General features: G+C 42.8%; 1 protein-coding gene across 1 annotated transcript; it reads right to left on the reverse strand.

Annotated features, from left to right (window-relative positions):
- Positions 1–2877: 2877 nt before the first annotated feature.
- Positions 2878–14121, reverse strand: LOC309560356 (class I histocompatibility antigen, F10 alpha chain-like). The gene is made up of 3 exons (XM_082263983.1): positions 13935–14121; positions 10897–10999; positions 2878–3100 (listed from the first exon to the last, which is right to left on the reverse strand). The coding sequence occupies exons 1-3, from the start codon at positions 14083–14085 to the stop codon at positions 3034–3036; spliced, it is 321 nt and encodes a 106-aa protein (XP_082120109.1). The 5' UTR covers positions 14086–14121; the 3' UTR covers positions 2878–3033.
- Between the last annotated feature and the right edge of the window lie 3922 nt (positions 14122–18043).

The following is an 18043-nucleotide window of genomic DNA, read 5'->3' on the forward strand; positions in this document are numbered from 1 at the left end:
AAGGGGGGGAGCACAGCGGTGAGGTGAAGGACTTTGGTGGTTGCTGAGTGATCAGTAAAGAAGTCTTGTTTCCACTGTATACATCAAGTTTCCCATGCACCCTGGTTTCTATGTGACTCTACCCTGAGAGCTTTATGGACTTTATGAACTTTTGTTCTTTAGAATCCACTCACTTCACATATTCTGTTTAATATATAGCCATATATCCGTTACCTTGATAGAGGCTGTGTTTTAGCGCTGCTAGTGCTTATATGGGCTGTTGCTCTTGTACGCACCTTTTTTGGATATAAAGTCTACCAACCAGGGAAAAGGAAACCACAACAAATGTATCATGTGAATCTCTTAAAGCCCTGGAAGGACAGAGAGACTTTATTGGCCGCATCTCCGTCCCCAGCAGACCGGGTACTGGGGACACCTGACGTCCCGATAACAGATTCCCTGTCGGTGGCACAACAAAATGATGTTAGGGGGTTTGTGTTCAAAAATAGAGACTTTTTCTCCCCCTTACCTGGACTGACCAATGTGATCCAGCATGATATAGTGACGGAACCAGGGATTTGCGTACATTTTAAAGCCATATAGAATCCCAGAGGCCAGACGAGAGGCAGTCGCAAAGGAAATAAAAAATATGTTAGAGTTGGATGTAATAGAAGAGTCCCACAGTGAGTGGTCGAGCCCCCTTAGTATTGGTCCCAAAACCTGATGGCACTATCAGGTTTTGTAACGATTTTAGGAAACTCAACAGTGTATCCAAGTTCGATGCATACCCGATGCCTCGGGTCGATGAACTCGTGGACAGGTTGGGACAGGCCGTTACATAACAACCCTAGATCTTACAAAAGGCTATTGGCAAATACCCCTAACTGAATCAGCCAAAGAGAAGACTGCCTTTTCCACTCCTGAGGGCTCATTTCAATACAAGCGGATGCCTTTCGGTCTGCATGGGGCCCCTGCATCCTTCCAGAGAATGATGGACAAAACTTTGAGACCACATCGCTCATACGCAGCTGCTTATTTGGACGATGTGGTCATCCATAGCCCAGATTGGGACTCGCATCTGCCCAGAGTACAAGCAGTGGTAGATTCCCTTAGGGAAGCAGGTCTCACGGCCAACCCAAAAAAGTGTGCCATAGGCCTGGAGGAGGCCAAATACCTTGGGTATGTTATTGGTCGGGGACTGGTCAAGCCTCAGACCAATAAGATTGAGGCAATTCAAAAGTGGCCCCAACCGGTAAACAAAAAACAAGTTCGGGCCTTCCTAGGCATTACGGGGTATTACCGGCGGTTTATACCTAACATTGCCACCATTGCCGCCCCTCTGACTGACCTAACGAAGGGTAGAGGGTCGGTCATGGCCAAATGGAATCCTGAAGTGGAGGAGGCGTTTCAGAGGTTAAAGCAGGCCCTTTGTGTACTGCCGGTGCTGGTGACTCCGGACTTCACAAAGGAGTTTGTGGTACAGACTGACGCCTCCGAGGTGGGCCTAGGTGCTGTACTATCTCACAACAGAGGTGGTGAGGAGCACCCGGTTGTATACCTGAGCCGAAAGCTAAACAAGCATGAGAAAAACGATGCAATTGTTGAGAAGGAATGTCTTGCTATTAAGTGGGCTTTGGAGTCCCTGAAGTATTACTTGTTTGGGAGGTCGTTTAAGTTGGTCACTGACCATGTTCCCCTAAAGTGGATGTGTGACAACAGGGAGAAAAATAGCCGCGTGACAAGATGGTTCCTGGCTTTACAGCCGTTCAAATTTACAGTAGAGCATAGGCCGGGCAAGCTCCAAAACAATGCAGATGCCTGCTCTCCCATGCCCTCTATGGTTGGGTCGATTGCCCAATCGTCGGCGCTTAAACAGAGGGGGAGGATATGTGACGGTATGCGAGGTGAGATAGTAGATAATCGCTATATTTCACCTCGCATTCGTTCTGTAGTGAGAGACTGAACCGGAATCCGGCCCGGGTTTTTCCAGCCTTCATGACAGGCTAGGTTCCGGTCCAGAGATTGTGAGTTACCTGAGTCCATGCTCAGGTGAACTTTAAATGAACAGGAAAAGAGCACAGAAAGGCTCTGGCCTGAGACTCAGAAGGGGGTCTGAGAGAGGAGCTCTGTTTGGACCCTAAAAGGTTTGCTTTCCCATGTGTTTTTGTGGGTGATGGGGACCAGCCCCACACTGTATAGTGAGGAAAATTCCTGTATAGTTTAGCGCCGGACGGCAAGGATTTATTTTGCTGTTTTGTTGTTTGTTTCATATTGGCAAACCTCTGCTGAATAAAGCTGGCAACCCACCAGACTTTTAAGAAATTACCTGCATGCTGACCTTATTTTGCTGGAAAAGGTGATCCCTGTGAGCTAATCTCCCACTATATATATATATATATATATTTATATATAATATATATATATATATATATATATATATATATATATATATATATATATATATATATATATATATATATATATATACAGTATCTTACAAAAGTGAGTACACCCTTCACATTTTTGTAAATATTTTATTATATCTTTTCATCTTTTTCAGCCTACCAATGGCACCACTGCTGTATCACAGCCAATCAGGAGGAAGAGTCCCAAAACGGCAGAGGGACTCATGGACATCGCTGGACAGAGAGGGGTCACAGGTAAGTATTGGGGGGTGCTGGGGAGGCTGTTGCACACAGAAGGTGTATTATCTTCATGCATAGAATGCATTAGGATAAAAAACCTTCCTGACTTTACAACTCTAAGTCCTCAATGTACATAGTTCCCATTCTTGGAGTATCCCGCCACTACCTTCATCCCTACCCAAAAATAAAAACCACATTCCCTAGATTCCCTGTTTTTTGGAGAAGAAAGAATGAGCTTGTTGCGTGCCTGGCTGCAGGGCTGATGTTGAGAAGTTCTGGACAAGTAATTTCTACGGGAGAAGCACTACACATTTTTATACAATGCTTATTTCATACATTAACTTTTGGTAGAGGTATAAGTTGTGATGAAATTATGTATCGTTCTTGTTTATTGCCCGGCAACAGTTCACTAATTTTTCTCATCTCTTCTCCAGGAGAGTCGGTCCATAGTCAGTCCGGTGATGGATCTGTATCTTCTGTTTAATTTGAAAAACAACCTTGGTTAGTACCTGTCATTTTGCAGTTAGAGGAATCTTTATATCTTTTACAAAACAAACACATCACAGTGGTGCTCGAGCAGCTAAAAAGCAAATACTGGATCCACTTTTCTATAAACTGATTGTAAAATAGTATGTGTAATGATCAGAGATGGGGGACTTGAGTCACATGACTTGACTTAATTAAGTCACCACTTTGAGGACTTGAGACTTGCTTGACTAAAATTAATAAAAGACTCGACTTGACTTTGACTTGGTATTCATGACTTGAGACGTGACTTTGACTTGGTATTCATGACTTGAGATTTTACTTTGACTTGAGACATATGACTCGAAATGACTTTACTTTTTTAAGTTATTAAATATTTGCATTTTTTCAAGATGTGTTAAAGCAAAATTAATGTGCCTGTTATGTTTCTGACACCTCAGTGTGTTCTGATTTTAAGGACACTGGCTGTTTAACAATGGAAATACTTAAAGCGGAGTTCCACCCATTTTAATAAGTTTAGATGTACGTAATCCCCTTTAAAAATGCTTTTACCAATGTAAACTATTTTTTATTTTTTTTTGCAAGGAAATACCTTTTTTTACTTCTTTATTCATCCCCCTTCCGGGTCCGGCCGCCTATAGGCGAGTACGATGTATCCCAGCAGGCCTTGTGAATCGCCTAGTGACAAAATCTCATATTATTACACCGGCACCAGCTGTACTCAGGGATTTATTGCTTGGAGTCCGCGCTCTGCCCCACCTCCTCTCAGTGAGCTCTACGGAATGTAATGCTTTCAGTCCACACTCACTGAGAGGAGGCGGAGCGGAGCGTGGACTCAAAGCAATACATCCCTGAGTACAGCTGGTGCTGGTGTAATAATGTAAGATTTCGTCACTAGGCTATTTGCATGGGCTGCTGGGATACATCCCAGCAGCCCTTGCGAATCGCCTAGTGACGTAATCGCCTATAGGCGGCTGGACCCGGGAGTGCGGATGAATAAAGAAGAAAAAAAGGTATTTCCTTGCAAAAAAAATAGTATACATTGGTAAAAGCATTTTTAAAGGGGATTACGTACATCTAAACTAATTAAAATGGGCGGAACTCCGCTTTAACATGTTTTTAGTGACTGTGGTGTTGAAACATGACCGGACAAAGGATTTTGAGATGTTTGGGCATTCAAAGTGTTTCTTTAATATGCCAAGAAAAAAGCACTAAGCAGTTTTGTTAATGTTGAAAAAAAACAAAACCTTCCCTGACCACTGACTTTTAACTGATTTAAAGGTGAAAATTGAGATCAGTATTTTGACTTGATTTGTGACTTGACAAAAATAAATGACTTGACTTGACCTGTTTGACTTCTAGCAGGGACTCGACTTGACTTGCTTGCTTTTCGCCACAGTAACTTGGGACTTGCTTGGGACTTGAAGGTTAAGACATGAGACTTGCTTGTGACTTGCACATGTGTGACTTACTCCCATGTCTGGTAATGAATGATGACTAAATATGTTGAAATCTGCTTTAAGTCTAACAGAATGAGTGATTGGCTGCGCTGGGCTCATATTTTCAATCTACCTGGCTTGCTTAGTGAACTAGTAAATACCGGTAGGTTGTAAAGGGTCTAATTTTCTTCAGTTCAAATGAGTGTGAGGAACATACCCCAGCATTTCTATTAACTCTTAGGTACCTTAATCCAAGCACCACAGTGTCATGTAATGCATCAAACAGATGCTGATTATTCAAGAAAAAGATTGCATAGCTCCCAACTGTCCCTGATTTCGAGGGACTGTCCCTGATTTGGAACAAAGTCCCTCTGTCTCTCTTCCTTCTTCATTTGTCCTTCATTTTGGTCTGATCTACATAGTTGTATATAAAATTCACTACCTACTTATCTATCAAAAAGTGTTTCCCAGTGCCAAACCTTTTATCCAATTCTAAATAGCTGCATTTGTAAATTCCAAAAGCCAGTATAAGGGAAAAGTAATGATTAAAAAAGATGAGATAGTATAGCGCTTGCTGGTGTGTGCAGGGAGCTAAAGGAGTGGGTATGCAATATAATAATTTCTAAAAATCTCTAAAACTCTTAAAAAGGGCTGTGCCCCTAAAACATAGATATCATAAAGGATAATAAAATCAAATAATTAATGTGCCAAAATCAAGTCCAACAATTCACAGTAATAATAATAATAAAGTGCTGAGTGACATTCAAAATAGTTCATAGGTGACTCAGTGGTGAGTATTTCAAAAAAGTGCCAAAAAAGGGGAAAAAAGTGCTGGTGCTTGGTGCTGGATCCTCCAATGAACCAGGATATCCAATCATGCAAGTATTAAGGGTAGGATGTAAACTCACCAGATAAGGTGGGTCTCAACTACCTTACGGCAAAGAGACCAGTAACGCTTTGGTGACCCTCCAGGTCAGAATGATGGCAACTGCTGGGCTCCTATCCCTCTTGGCCGGAAACCCCCAGATGGGGTAAACGGGTTCCTCACGGTTTCTCCAGATGTAGTTTCAGGGAACAAAAAGGACAGGCTCCGAATGGTGCAGTACCATTAAATCGAGTTTATTAAATAAAAAGGCTGACAAAGCTGGTAAAAGATAAAAAAAACGCTGTGCAAAACCCTCTATTGGATGTCTGTAGCGTGGAGAGAGGCTTGCGTTCCAAGCTAACTTCCGGGTTTGACGGCGTGCGTTCCACCTGACGCGCATTTCGTCAGAGCATAGTGACGTCCTCTGAAGAGGAACCGGAACCCGGAAGTTAGCTTGGAACGCAAGCCGCTCTCCACGCTACAGACATCCAATAGAGGGTTTTGAACAGTGTTTTTTATCTTTTACCAGCTTTGTCAGCCTTTTTATTTAATAAACTCGATTTAATGGTACTGCACCATTCGGAGCCTGTCCTTTTTGTTCCCTGAAACTACATCTGGAGAAACCGTGAGGAACCCATTTACCCCATCTGGGGGTTTCCGGCCAAGAGGGATAGGAGCCCAGCAGTTGCCATCATTCTGACCTGGAGGGTCACCAAAGCGTTACTGGTCTCTTTGCCGTAAGGTAGTTGAGACCCACCTTATCTGGTGAGTTTACATCCTACCCTTAATACTTGCATGATTGGATATCCTGGCTCATTGGAGGATCCAGCACCAAGCACCAGCACTTTTTTCCCCTTTTTTGGCACTTTTTTGGAATACTCACCACTGAGTCACCTATGAACTATTTTGAATGTCACTCAGCACTTTATTATTATTATTATTACTGTGAATTGTTGGACTTGATTTTGGCACATTAATTATTTGATTTTATTATCCTTTATGATATCTATGTTTTAGGGGCACAGCCCTTTTTAAGAGTTTTAGAGATTTTTAGAAATTATTATATTGCATACCCACTCCTTTTAGCTCCCTGCACACACCAGCAAGCGCTATACTATCTCATCTAGTTTGGGATTTCTTATACATCCACTTTGCACTTTATAGCAGCTGCTCATCCAGTACATTTATTTATTCTATCTAGTAGCCACATTACCTATCTGATTAGGCACTCCTAAGCGCGAGGAATATATTCAATTGAATATATACATCTGCAATGATTACAAAAACATTTGCAGGATTAACCATTCATTCTTTTTGTACAATTCCCTCTTAAGGGGGCGTGGCAGGGGATGTGTCCTATGCCTACATACTTTTGCTTATAGGTGTCTCGCATTCCCATCTTAGAATGTTGGGGAGTATGTGATTGTATGTGTAAAAGTTTGTACCACAAAGTTGAAGCTGCATGGCTGAAGTTGTGAACTGTTGTCAAAATGCCAGAGTAGAGATGATACAGTATGTGGGTGATAAATGGTGTAGAATGCTCCCACCCCTCTTTAGGGAAGGTTTTTCCAGTAGTAGGATGTAAATGTCCCCTTTAACCACTTCTTGCAAACCAGTTCTCTTCTCTGCCCACATTGTGCACTTCACTGTCCTGTAAAGAATGGGACTTTAACCACTTCAGCCCCGGAAGGGTTACCCCCCTTCATGACCAGGTCATATTTTGCGATACGACACTGCGTTACTTTAACTGAAAATTGCATGGTCGTGCAAAGCTGTACCCAAATAAAATGTATGTCCTTTTTCCCCCACAAATAGAGCCTTTTTATTTTGGTAGTATTTTATCATTCCTATATTTTTTGCGCTATAAACATATAAATTTGAACAAAAAAAAAAAAACATTTTTTTTTTACTGTATGCTATAAAACATACCCAATAAACATTGTAAAAAGTCAAATTTATTCATCAATTTATGCCAATATGTATTCTGCTACATATTTTTGGTAAAAAAAATCCCAATAAGTGTATATTGATTGGTTTGTGCAAAAGTTATAGCGTCTACAAACTATGGTATGTTTTATATGGAATTTTTATTTGTTTGTTTATTTTTTACTAGTAATGGCGACGATCAGCAATTTTTAGTGGGACTGCAACATTGCAGTGGACAAATTGGACACCTAACTGACACTTTTGATGCTTTTTTGGGGTTCAGTGAAACTAATACAGTGATCAGTGCTAAAAAATGCACTGTTACTGTACTAATGCCTCTGGCAGGGAAGAGGGTTCACATCAGCGGCGATCAAAGGGTTAAGTGTGCTCCTAGGGAGTGCTTTCTAACTGTGTGGGGGGTGGCTTAACTGGAGAAAGACAGAGATCAGTGTTTTTGCTTAGCAGAAACACAAGATCTCTGTTCCTACTCTCTGACATAATGGTGTTCTGCCTCTCCTGTGAACGATCAGTGGGCCCTGGCAATCTTTGCATCAGCCAGAATGGCTGATTGGCTCCTGCTGTGTCCAATCATAGCGGGAGTGGGTTGCCAGCAGCGCGCACACACACCCAAGACATTATCTTCTAAATCACGTATAGGTACGTGATTTTGTACTGGAGGGCAGCCCTGCCACAATGTATCTGCGTGGGATAGTCCATAAGTGGTTAAACAATTACCAAATTCAGTTACTATGTGATGCTCAAGCCCCAAAAGGTGAACAGAAAATATCCTTTACCTTCCCTGAGTGAGGGCCGGTTCACACTTCTGCGAATGCGCCGATCGCATGTAATTCGGAGCGCACTGCTCCTTCATTACATGCGATCGGAGGTGCAGATGCGAATTTAGTCATACACTTTGTATGGCTGAATTCGCACTGTATCCGCACCAAACATGCACATGACCCTTTTTTCCAGCCGCATCAGTATCGGATCGCACAGTGGTTCACACTTGTGCGATCCGATCCTGTGCGAACTGTCAGATCGCACTGCGATATGCGATCAAACTGGGGGTGTCGTTAGGATTTCATTGACACCCCCTGCGTATCGCATATGGCAATGTGAACTGCCAGGGGTGCGTTTGCGATGCGGAAACAGGCTGCGAATTCGCAGCCTTCCCGCATCACACAAGTGTGAACCGGGACTGAGCCAAATCCTCCTTTATTTGTGTATTACATGCTCTCCCTCCCAGGCCCTCCAACTCACAGTGGGAGAGTTTAACGGCTTGCCGACTGCTCCACATACATGTACTGCGGGGTGGCAGCTCCTACAGGCAGAAGCAAGTACCTGTACATAATTTTTAGTTCCAGGTTTTGATTGGGCAAAGCTGGAGCCAATCAGCGTGTCCGGCGCCCTGATGTCCACCGGGACCCGCTGATCGTTCCTGACAGAGGCAGAATGGTGGTCTGTCTATGTAAACAAGGCAGATCACTGTTCTGTGACAAGGGAATACTGAGATTCCATGTTTCTGCTAAGCAGGAACACAGGTCTTTGTTTTCTCAGAGTACAAGCCCCCCCCCCCCCCACACACACACACACACACACACACACACACAGTACAAACACTTCCTAGGGACACATTTAACCCTTTGATCGCCCCTAATGTTAACCCCAATTCCCTGCTGGGTGCCCTCATTACTAGTAAAAAATTATTAAATACATAAAAATTCCAAACAGAAGATCAGATACAGTAACGGGTAGCAGATATGTGGGAAATACTTGTGAACAAAGGGCAAGGTCCTAGTGCATCAGTGCTCTTTAAATAGCCTGCTTGGCACCTGTCCTAGTTGCGGGCACATGTACGCACATGGGCACGACCAACAGGAGTTCTGCTCTTGTGCATAACTATGTGTCTTCCACCTTTCTTGACAGCACTGTACTAATATATAATTTAATGTACCAACAGGATGATATAGAAAACAGAACAGGTGTAACCATATACCGGTCGCCCCCTGCGGCCCCCACCAGTTTTGCAATGTGGCACACAAGAATATCAATCAATATAAATTATCCCTACGCTTTTCTGAGAAAGCTAATGACGAAATGCACAAAACATTAATTTTTTCCCTACAACTAAAATGGTAACTTCACTTTTGTGGGAAAAAATAGGAAATTAATAAAAAATAATATAGCATATAGAATTGCGACACAAATCATGTTGTAATTGAATGCTATGAAAAATTATCTTTCCTTTTCAATCTGCAACCTCTGTAATTTTCTGAAAATGCAATGCAATATGGCCGCCTGGAGCGGTTCTGTACACAGAATGTATACTGACCACACCCCAGAAACATCATTTCCTGCTTGTGTGTTTCGCTCACTGATTTTCCCAGAAGTCTGCCTGAGTTACAAGCCAGATTTCAGGCATCCCCTGCAACAGAAATGTCATTTTTGGTGATACTCCCAATAGGAAATCCCGTCTAAAGGGATGCAGACCCAGCAGATTTCCTTATTAGTGCTCTGAAGCTCCACAGCTGATTGATAATTATGAAACCACTCCCATTAGACGTACGCAGCACAGAGGCACAGAGGAACAAGCAATGAGTTCTTCAAAATAACAAAAGGTAGGAATCTGCAACAAAAGTTGTTATAATCCCTGCAACGTACAGAGATCACCCAGAGGGGAATGTTTTTTTCTCAACAAAAGTGGATTAACACTTTAAAGTAGAACCATGGCCTTCCATTAAAAATACAGACAGCAATAAAAACCTAACAGGTGTTCTATCCCCTCTCCACTCTATACAAAACGGAAAAAAAAAAAAATACTTTAGGTATACTGCAACTACATAACTTTTCACTGATTTTCTCAGATCTCTGTTGTGGTGCCTACTGATTTTTTGCAAGCAATGCCAACATTTGTGCATCATCTCCATTAAGGCTACTTTCACACTGCTCTGTTGCAGAAACAAGGTAAAAAGGTATATGCGTTTTTGCAGCATTTCCAGTGCATTTTGCACCTGTGAAAAAAGGAAATGTGACTCAAAAACTCACCAAAAATGCAACCTCGGGTGCATTTTTATGCGTTTTTGCCACATTTGTGATGTGATTTCTATTTATTTCAATAGAAAGGTTTGTTTTTGATGCACTAGAAATGCAGCTTTCAGGACTCAGAATTCAACAGAATTGGAACTGTGAGAAGAGTTCCATAGGATTTAATGGTCATGCATTTTTCTTGTGCTTTTTTTCTTACACAAAAACGGAAGAAAACTGATCAGTGTAAAAGCAGCCTTACAAGCTAAAAGATAAAGAAGGAAATATAACAACTTAAACAATGACAAATATTCTTATTAAATGGTAAGAAAAAAATGATCATGCACTACAGCATGAAAAATGTAATTTGCACATAAAATTACAAAAAAAAAATAGTTTGAGTGGATAACTAAAATCAGGGGATGATCTTATGAAGTCATACTTCTAGTGTTTGATTGGTAATGATTGTGGATTTTAAGGGATGCTTTTTTTCTACAATACATTTACAGTATACCTCTTGATGATGTCTTACCTGCGCTTTGTATACAACTTCAAAAAGCATGCCAGTCCAACTACACACACCACAGCAACTGTTATTCCTATAATCAGTCTGATTGGGGAGTGATCTTCCTTATCTGCAGAGGTGATAAAATTAGATCAAAAATCTTAAACTGTGACACCAAGGTTAAATAAGAAAAACTACTATATTTAAATAAGAAATATTACATAAAGTCCACTTAAAGTGGTTGTAAAACCTAACATATACCAAGTGAAGTGACTGGCCACAGGTGATACACAGAGATGAAACAAATTCTCCTACATACGTTGTAGAAGGTTATCTAAAGTCTTCTATTCTCTACAGCAATTCAAAGTGCTGAATATATGAAGCTTGTCTGAGCTTCCAAAAAACAGGGGGCAGAGAGCTTAAATTACTCTCTTAGGCGGAGTTCACACTGGTACGACATAATCTCTGACTTGGGGAGTACATGTCGCACGACGTGTATAAATCAGTGGTTCAATATGAGAGCCGTGTTAATTGGTCCGAAACAAGTCAGTCCAACTTTGAAAAAGGTTCCTGCACTACTTTGATCTGACTTTGGTCCTACTTCAGCCCACTGAATATCATTAAAGTCAGATCAAAGTCAGATCATCATCATCTTAACTGATCGGACTTTGGAATGTGACTTGTGCTCTGAGGATCTTAAAGGGGAACCCCACACCAAAATGTTAAAAAAACAGAGTAGGGTCCCGCCCCCAATTCCATACCAGGCTCTTTGGGTTTGGTATGGCTCTTGAGGGGAAACCTCACGCCAACATTAAAAAAAAAAAAACAGTGTAGGGTCCCCCCCCCCCCCAAGATCATACCAGATCCTTTGGTCTGGTATGGATTTTAGGAGGAACCCCTACATTCATTTTTTTTTTTGCCATGGGGGTTCCCCTTAAAATCCATACCAGACCGAAGCATCTGGTATGGTCTTGGGGGGGACCCTACGCTGTTTTTTTTTTAAATTGGTGGTGTGGGGTTCCCCTCAAGATCCATACCAGCCCCAAAGGGCCTGGTATTATCGAGATCAAAGTCGCATTACTGAAGTCGGAAATTAAGTCTCAGGGCAAAGTCGGATCCACATACATATGACTGTCGTGTCGTACCAGTGTAAACCTGGCCTTAAACTGAAATTACGCTCAGTGAGGAGAGCTCTAAGAGCTGATTGGAATAAAGGGATACCCCCCTTCACACAACACACTGGAACAGAGAACGGAGTCCTTAGAAACCAATGATAACAAGTGTGTGTTACCTGCCCTGCAGCACAATTCTCCTCCCAACTACCAACTCCTACCTGCCTCTGCTACCGAGATTTCCCCTACAGATGGGAGTACCAAATCTAGAAGTGACAACCTAGAAAAGGGATTATAAATCGAAAGGTTTTGTAGTCCGATTTGATGGTGCTTGGAGGAGTGGAGGCTGAGACCAGAGTTAAGCTGATGGTTCAAAGGCATATTAAATCTGTGGTCTGGTGAGTGTTCATTGCCCTAAGGGTTGAGCACAATCGGTGTGGTGAAGGTACATGCCATTAAGCCCTGTGAGATTTGAAACACCGGTGGAGGAAAGAACTTGCCTTGGAGTTGGACTATATTTTCTTAGATGTCTGATATAAAAAACATGTATTGTTTATATTAAGGACATAGTAGTGCTGCTAATGTTATTATTTCTTGTTTCATGAATTGATACTGGTTAAATTAGCATAAGTGTTACATGGGAACAGAGATAAGGCTTTCAATCACAGGCTGTGTGCTGGAGGTCCTTCCCCTGACACCTTTTTTCTCTTGGCGTCAGGAAAACTTGTCGGAAGTGATTCATGCAGATAACAGAGGAAGGAGATGGCAGACAAAAATTACACTCAGTACTCTTAATTTAGACTAGTACACAATATAGAAGAATATGCTTTTTTATATTTTATGCCTGAAATTTACAACCACTTTAAGGTATGTGAACCAAATCTCTAACATCTCAAACAAAAATGTAAAGAAGTATTGCCACATCTACAAAACATTTGTTAACTCCCAGAGGTAATCCAGTGCACATAGAACTTGTTCCATTTTAAATCTATGCTGTGGTTTCTGAGCAGCATTGCTGGATAGCTGGCCTCTCCTCCCTTCCACTACCATCCAACAACAATGGATGATGAAGATGGCAGTTCTGAGTGAAAGCTCAGAGGAGAGGGAGTGTGAAGGAGTAGTGCATGGAACCCACACAGCCTTTGCTCCACTCCTCTGCAAGCTGTCAGCTCTCCAATCTGTGCCTCCTCTGGTCCTTTACATGTACAAAAAACACTAGTTTGACTGAGCCCAGACCCTCCCGCTGTTTCGGAGCAGATAGATTATCAATCTGTTAATTCAGTTTTCTTGTGAATTTCACCGCCGCTGTACATGACAAGGTGCTTTCTCAAGAGGAACACACACACAGGGCTTTCAGAGGCCTAATAAACTTTATGATGATTGTAGCAATCACAATAAGATAACATGATGACACACTGGACAATGTAGCAGTTTCAGTACATCTTCTGTAATGTAATTTCATGGTAAGGTTACTGGAGGACGGCCTCTGCTGGAGGGGTGACGGTTCCTTGTATAACCACAGCTGAACTTGCTCCCTGCAAGAAATACTGAGAAAGCGCTTCAGTATCCCCTGAACTATCCCTACTCACCAGGAACCTTTCCCTGTGCTAAGCACTGTCCCTCCCTAACCATCAAATTCCTTTCCCTAACCTGCCGCTCGTTAATAGCGTGCCCAATTGACATGGGATCCCTTATTTAAAGGTTCCCTCATTAAGATGGTTGCAGGAATTTGACATCAAATCAGACACCTACCTTCCTAGAGTATACTAAAGGAGTCCATAAGAGGACGATTACTTTTTTTAGACTCCTCTTCCCTTTTAGCATGGCACTGTGCCGTCTACAGGTAGGATGAATGCCTGCACCTGTCTGCACCCATACTTAGCCAATGCCATAATTTCTATAATCTTTTTTCTAACAAATTGTTTACATTCCAGTACTTAATGGATTACTTACCCAGATGTACTATGAGTGGTTCTTTCAAACTACTGTGCTCCACTCGGCAGTAGACATTTTGCGATGCTAGAGAATTTGCAGTGATCAACACTGTTATCTGGTAGGTCCCGTCTCCATTGGGTAAAGTCACAGTTGATATTGCATCCTCCATTGTGTCATCCTTCCACAAACTTACATTAATTGGTTTTGGATAGAAGCCAGTTACCATACAGATAACCTCTATGTCAGAGTTATAAGGTTTCTTGGTAATGTAGACCTGTGGTTGGACTGAGATATATGGAGGAAAGTCAATAAAAAACAACACTGGTAAAGGCACATACAGTATGTGATGTGGGAAAAGCTATTTTCATCTAACATAAAACAGGAAGGACATGTGGAGCCAAGAAATAGGCTATTTATCTATAGCCACCTTTGGATAGAATGTAGAAAGGTTGAAACTTTTTTTGCTAGTGTAGCAGGTTTTCCAGACATTGAGCCTGATGTGGGTCAGCCATTGTTACCGGTTACCTCCCCAGCACATGTGTGCTGCAGCCACAGGTGTGAGAACTGAGTCAATGATAATTCCGGCATCTTTGGTTTGTGTTTTTATTGTTTTTAGGGGATGGGTGAAGGGAATGAGTGGGATACTCCTTTGACTCAACTAGGTACTACTTTGGGACTCGTCTTAGCAAAAATGACGGTTAGCGCTGTCTTGACGCCAGCAGACGCTAGCCAATGCTTACTGATGCTTTAACACTGTGTAACACTGAAAACTGTGCTGGAACCTCGACTTTAGTCCAAAAGATTCAGGACTGTAGAAATACTTGACTTGTAACATCACTTGGCTGAAAGTCACTGAATGGCTCCCTCCAGCACTGCACTGGCTGAGGTAGCTCCTTGTAAATTCCTGTACTGCTGCAACTCTCAACTGGCACACTTCACACTGTGCACAAACTCTACAGGGCCCAAACTGCAGGTGCCCTCTTTACACTTCAGGGTCCTCAACCTAGGTACCCCCTCTATTACTGCAGGGTAACTCTGACTAGGCACCCATTTTACAGCTAGCTGACACTTGGATCCTAGAACCTCTTCCGGAGTGGTCCCCACTGACACTAGGCAGACCCCCAGGGGCAATCCTCAGTACTCGAGACCTGTGTAGGTTTTCCTGGGACTGGACCCCTCTCTCTCTCTCTGCTGGTTCCCGGCACACCGGATCCCCTTCAGCTCAGCTCAGCACTCTCTGGATTCCCCAGCAGCACCCAGGGACATCCACTTCCTCAGACAGGAGGAGAGACAGCCGTTTTCTCCCTCCTGGGACTCTGCTTCCTGCCAAAGACGCTGAGTCATGCACTCCCCTCAAAGCGGAGTTCCAGCCATTCACTCACCTGTCCAACGGTCCAGCGATGCGGCCGCCCGAAGCCTCGATCCTCTCCCTCGGCGCCGGCATCACTGCTGTGGGCACCCGGCTGTGATAGTTTGCGGCTTCACAGCCGGGTACCCACTGCGCATGCGCGAGTTGCGCTGCGTGCCGTGATTGGCCGGCAGTCTTCTGGGACCTTTGACATGTCCCAGAAGATTGCAGGGAGGGAGGGGGAGAGGAGAACTTCCGCTCAGGGCGCCGCGGCGATCCGAGCGGAAGTGGGAGCGGGTACCTGTCAAAACTAGGTACCCGCTCCCCCCCCCCAAAAAATGACATGCCAAATGTGGCATGTCAGGGGGTCAGGACTCCCTAAAGCGGAAGTTCCACTTTTGGGTGGAACTCCGCTTCAAACTTATACTCACTCCCAGAATCTGCCGTCTAGGGTAGATACAGGCCTCTCTGATTGGGTTTCCTCCACCCCCAATGAGAAGCCTCTCACAGAGCCAGTGGGGAGACTCCCCTCTCAGCAGACACACCTGGGAGCCATGACAACCTGACTGACAAAAAGAAATCATGGCTCTGCTGTTAGGTAGACAAAGCCCACTCTATTTTACCTAGCACCTACCTGTAGGGTGCTACATTAGGTTTTTGAGTGCTGTCTGCAATTCACCATCTTTATTTATTTTGGTGAATATTGTCACTGGAACAGATGGTGATGGAAAATCCAAAATTTTACAGTTGTCATCTTAACAGGTGGTGGGTGGAGATGGATATCTGTCTAGTCAACTGTCTAAAAGGGAATTTCCATTCAGTTTGTGGAAATGTCCACTCATTTCCGGTTGTATCTCCAAGGGAACAATTTAAGGGAAATCTTGGATACAGAGGGCAAAGGCAAATACTATGTCCAAATCAAAATAATAAAAAAAAAGTTTGTTATCTGATTCTCTTAAAAGAACACCTTTCATGAGAAAAATACAGAAACTTCCACTGTTAGCTTCCTGAACCCAAAGACCCAAAAAATACCCTTGAAGTGGGTACCCTCTCCACTGCAGTGCTGCATATCAGTGCCACCTATCAGTGCCCATTAGTGCTGCATATCAGTGCCTCATCATCAGTGCCACCTCATCAATGCCCATCAGTGCTGCCTCATCAGTGCCCCCTCATCAGTGCCCGTCAGTGAAGGAGAAAACTTACTTATTTACAACATTTTTTAACAGAAACAAAGAAAAACCCAGTGATGATCAAATACCACCAAAAGAAAGCTCTATTTGTGGGAAAAAATTATAAAAGTTTAATATGAATACAGTGGTGCATGGCTGCGCAATTGTCATTCAAAAATGCAAAAGTGCTGAAAGCTGAAAATTGGTCTTTGCAGGAAGAGGGTAAAAGTGCCTTGTATTGAAGTGGTTAAGAAACATTGCTATAGAGCCTTGCTCTGTCCAGGGGATGACATTTGTCTCACTAGCAGCACAATTTGCTGGTGAAATTGTCCTCTTCTGTTCCTCTCGCCATACATAACAATGCTCTAGGAGAGTGTTATACCTGATTGAGATAAAATTAGTGCCCACTCACACCATCATGTTGCAGACATGTGCAGTTAAACATTAGCATTAAAGCAGCGCACCAAGCACAGTGTAATGCGTCCTGCATTTTGCTTTGAATGGCATCCCAGAGAAGCTGTAGAGAGCACCACAGCATACTGCAGTACACAGAAGGGGATATTTACTAAAACTGGGGAGTGCAAACTCTGGTGCAGCTGTGCATGAAAACCAATCAGCTTCCAGGTTTTATAGTCAAAGCTTAATTGAACAAGCTAAAGTTAGATGCTGATTGGCTACCATGCACAGCGGCACCCATTTCTGATTGCGCCAGTTTTACTAAATCTACCGCATTGTGTACTGTGGTGACAAAAAAATAAAAAGGGGCATTAGTGATTTTTATTTTGTGTTGAGTTCCATTAAAAATGCATAATAAAGTGCATTGTGATGCATGCATTCCTATAATTCCCCTAAGTGTGGACAAGCCCTGAGAGAAGAGGGAGGTAAGCGTGACTCTTTCATGAGAAAATTATGGGGACTGCCATTGCTGTCTTGTTCTTTCTTTAGAATGTTAGTTCCATGGCTGTTATTTTCATACTTTGTCTTCAATGCCCTTTAAATCTCTGACCTGGAACACATTTAAAGTTAAAGTGACACTGTTACCTTGTCCATGCAGAGCAAAGTGACAGTGCCTCTGCAAAGGGCGCCCAACCCCTTTATACTCACCTTTCCAGTGTTTCTCCAGTGCTCCTTTCTCCTCTGAAGCCAGCACTGAAATGGATGTTGGTGACCCTGGGGAGAGCTTGGACCTAGTGATTGACTGTTATGAGTGACTCTTTCAAGCTGCTGTGCTCCACTCGGCAGTAGGCAATTTGCTGTTCTTGAAAATTTACAATTAAAAACATTGTTGTCTGATAAGTCCTGTCTTCATTGGATAGAGTCGAAGTTGACATTACTTCTTCCATTTTGTCCTCCTTCCACAAACTATGCGCGCATTCGCATTTGCTCATGGGCATGGGGGGAAGGGGGCACTTTATTTTTTTTTTTTCCACATCTATTTTAAATGTATATTTTTACACTTTTTTATTCAACTCTATAGCTATCACAAGGCATGAACATCATCCCTTGTAATAGCATGGGCATTGTGCACAGGTACTCTTTACGGAGTGATCTGGGGTCTATTATATCCCATATCTCTCCTCTGTCCACCAAAGCAGCCAAGAGATCAGTTT

The sequence above is a fragment of the Pelophylax lessonae genome (assembly GCF_965119305.1).
Source record: "Pelophylax lessonae genome assembly, chromosome: 7".
Taxonomy (NCBI): Eukaryota; Metazoa; Chordata; class Amphibia; order Anura; family Ranidae; genus Pelophylax; species Pelophylax lessonae.

Coding starts and splice junctions, on each gene's coding strand:
- LOC309560356 (XM_082263983.1), bottom strand. CDS start 14,085: ATGGAGGATGCAATATCAACTGTGACTTTACCCAATGGAGACGGGACC. Junction 11,000..13,934: donor ACCACTCATAGTACATCTGG/GTAAGTAATCCA, acceptor TCACCTCTGCAG/ATAAGGAAGATCACTCCCCA. Junction 3,101..10,896: donor AAGTTGTATACAAAGCGCAG/GTAAGACATCAT, acceptor CAAATTAAACAG/AAGATACAGATCCATCACCG.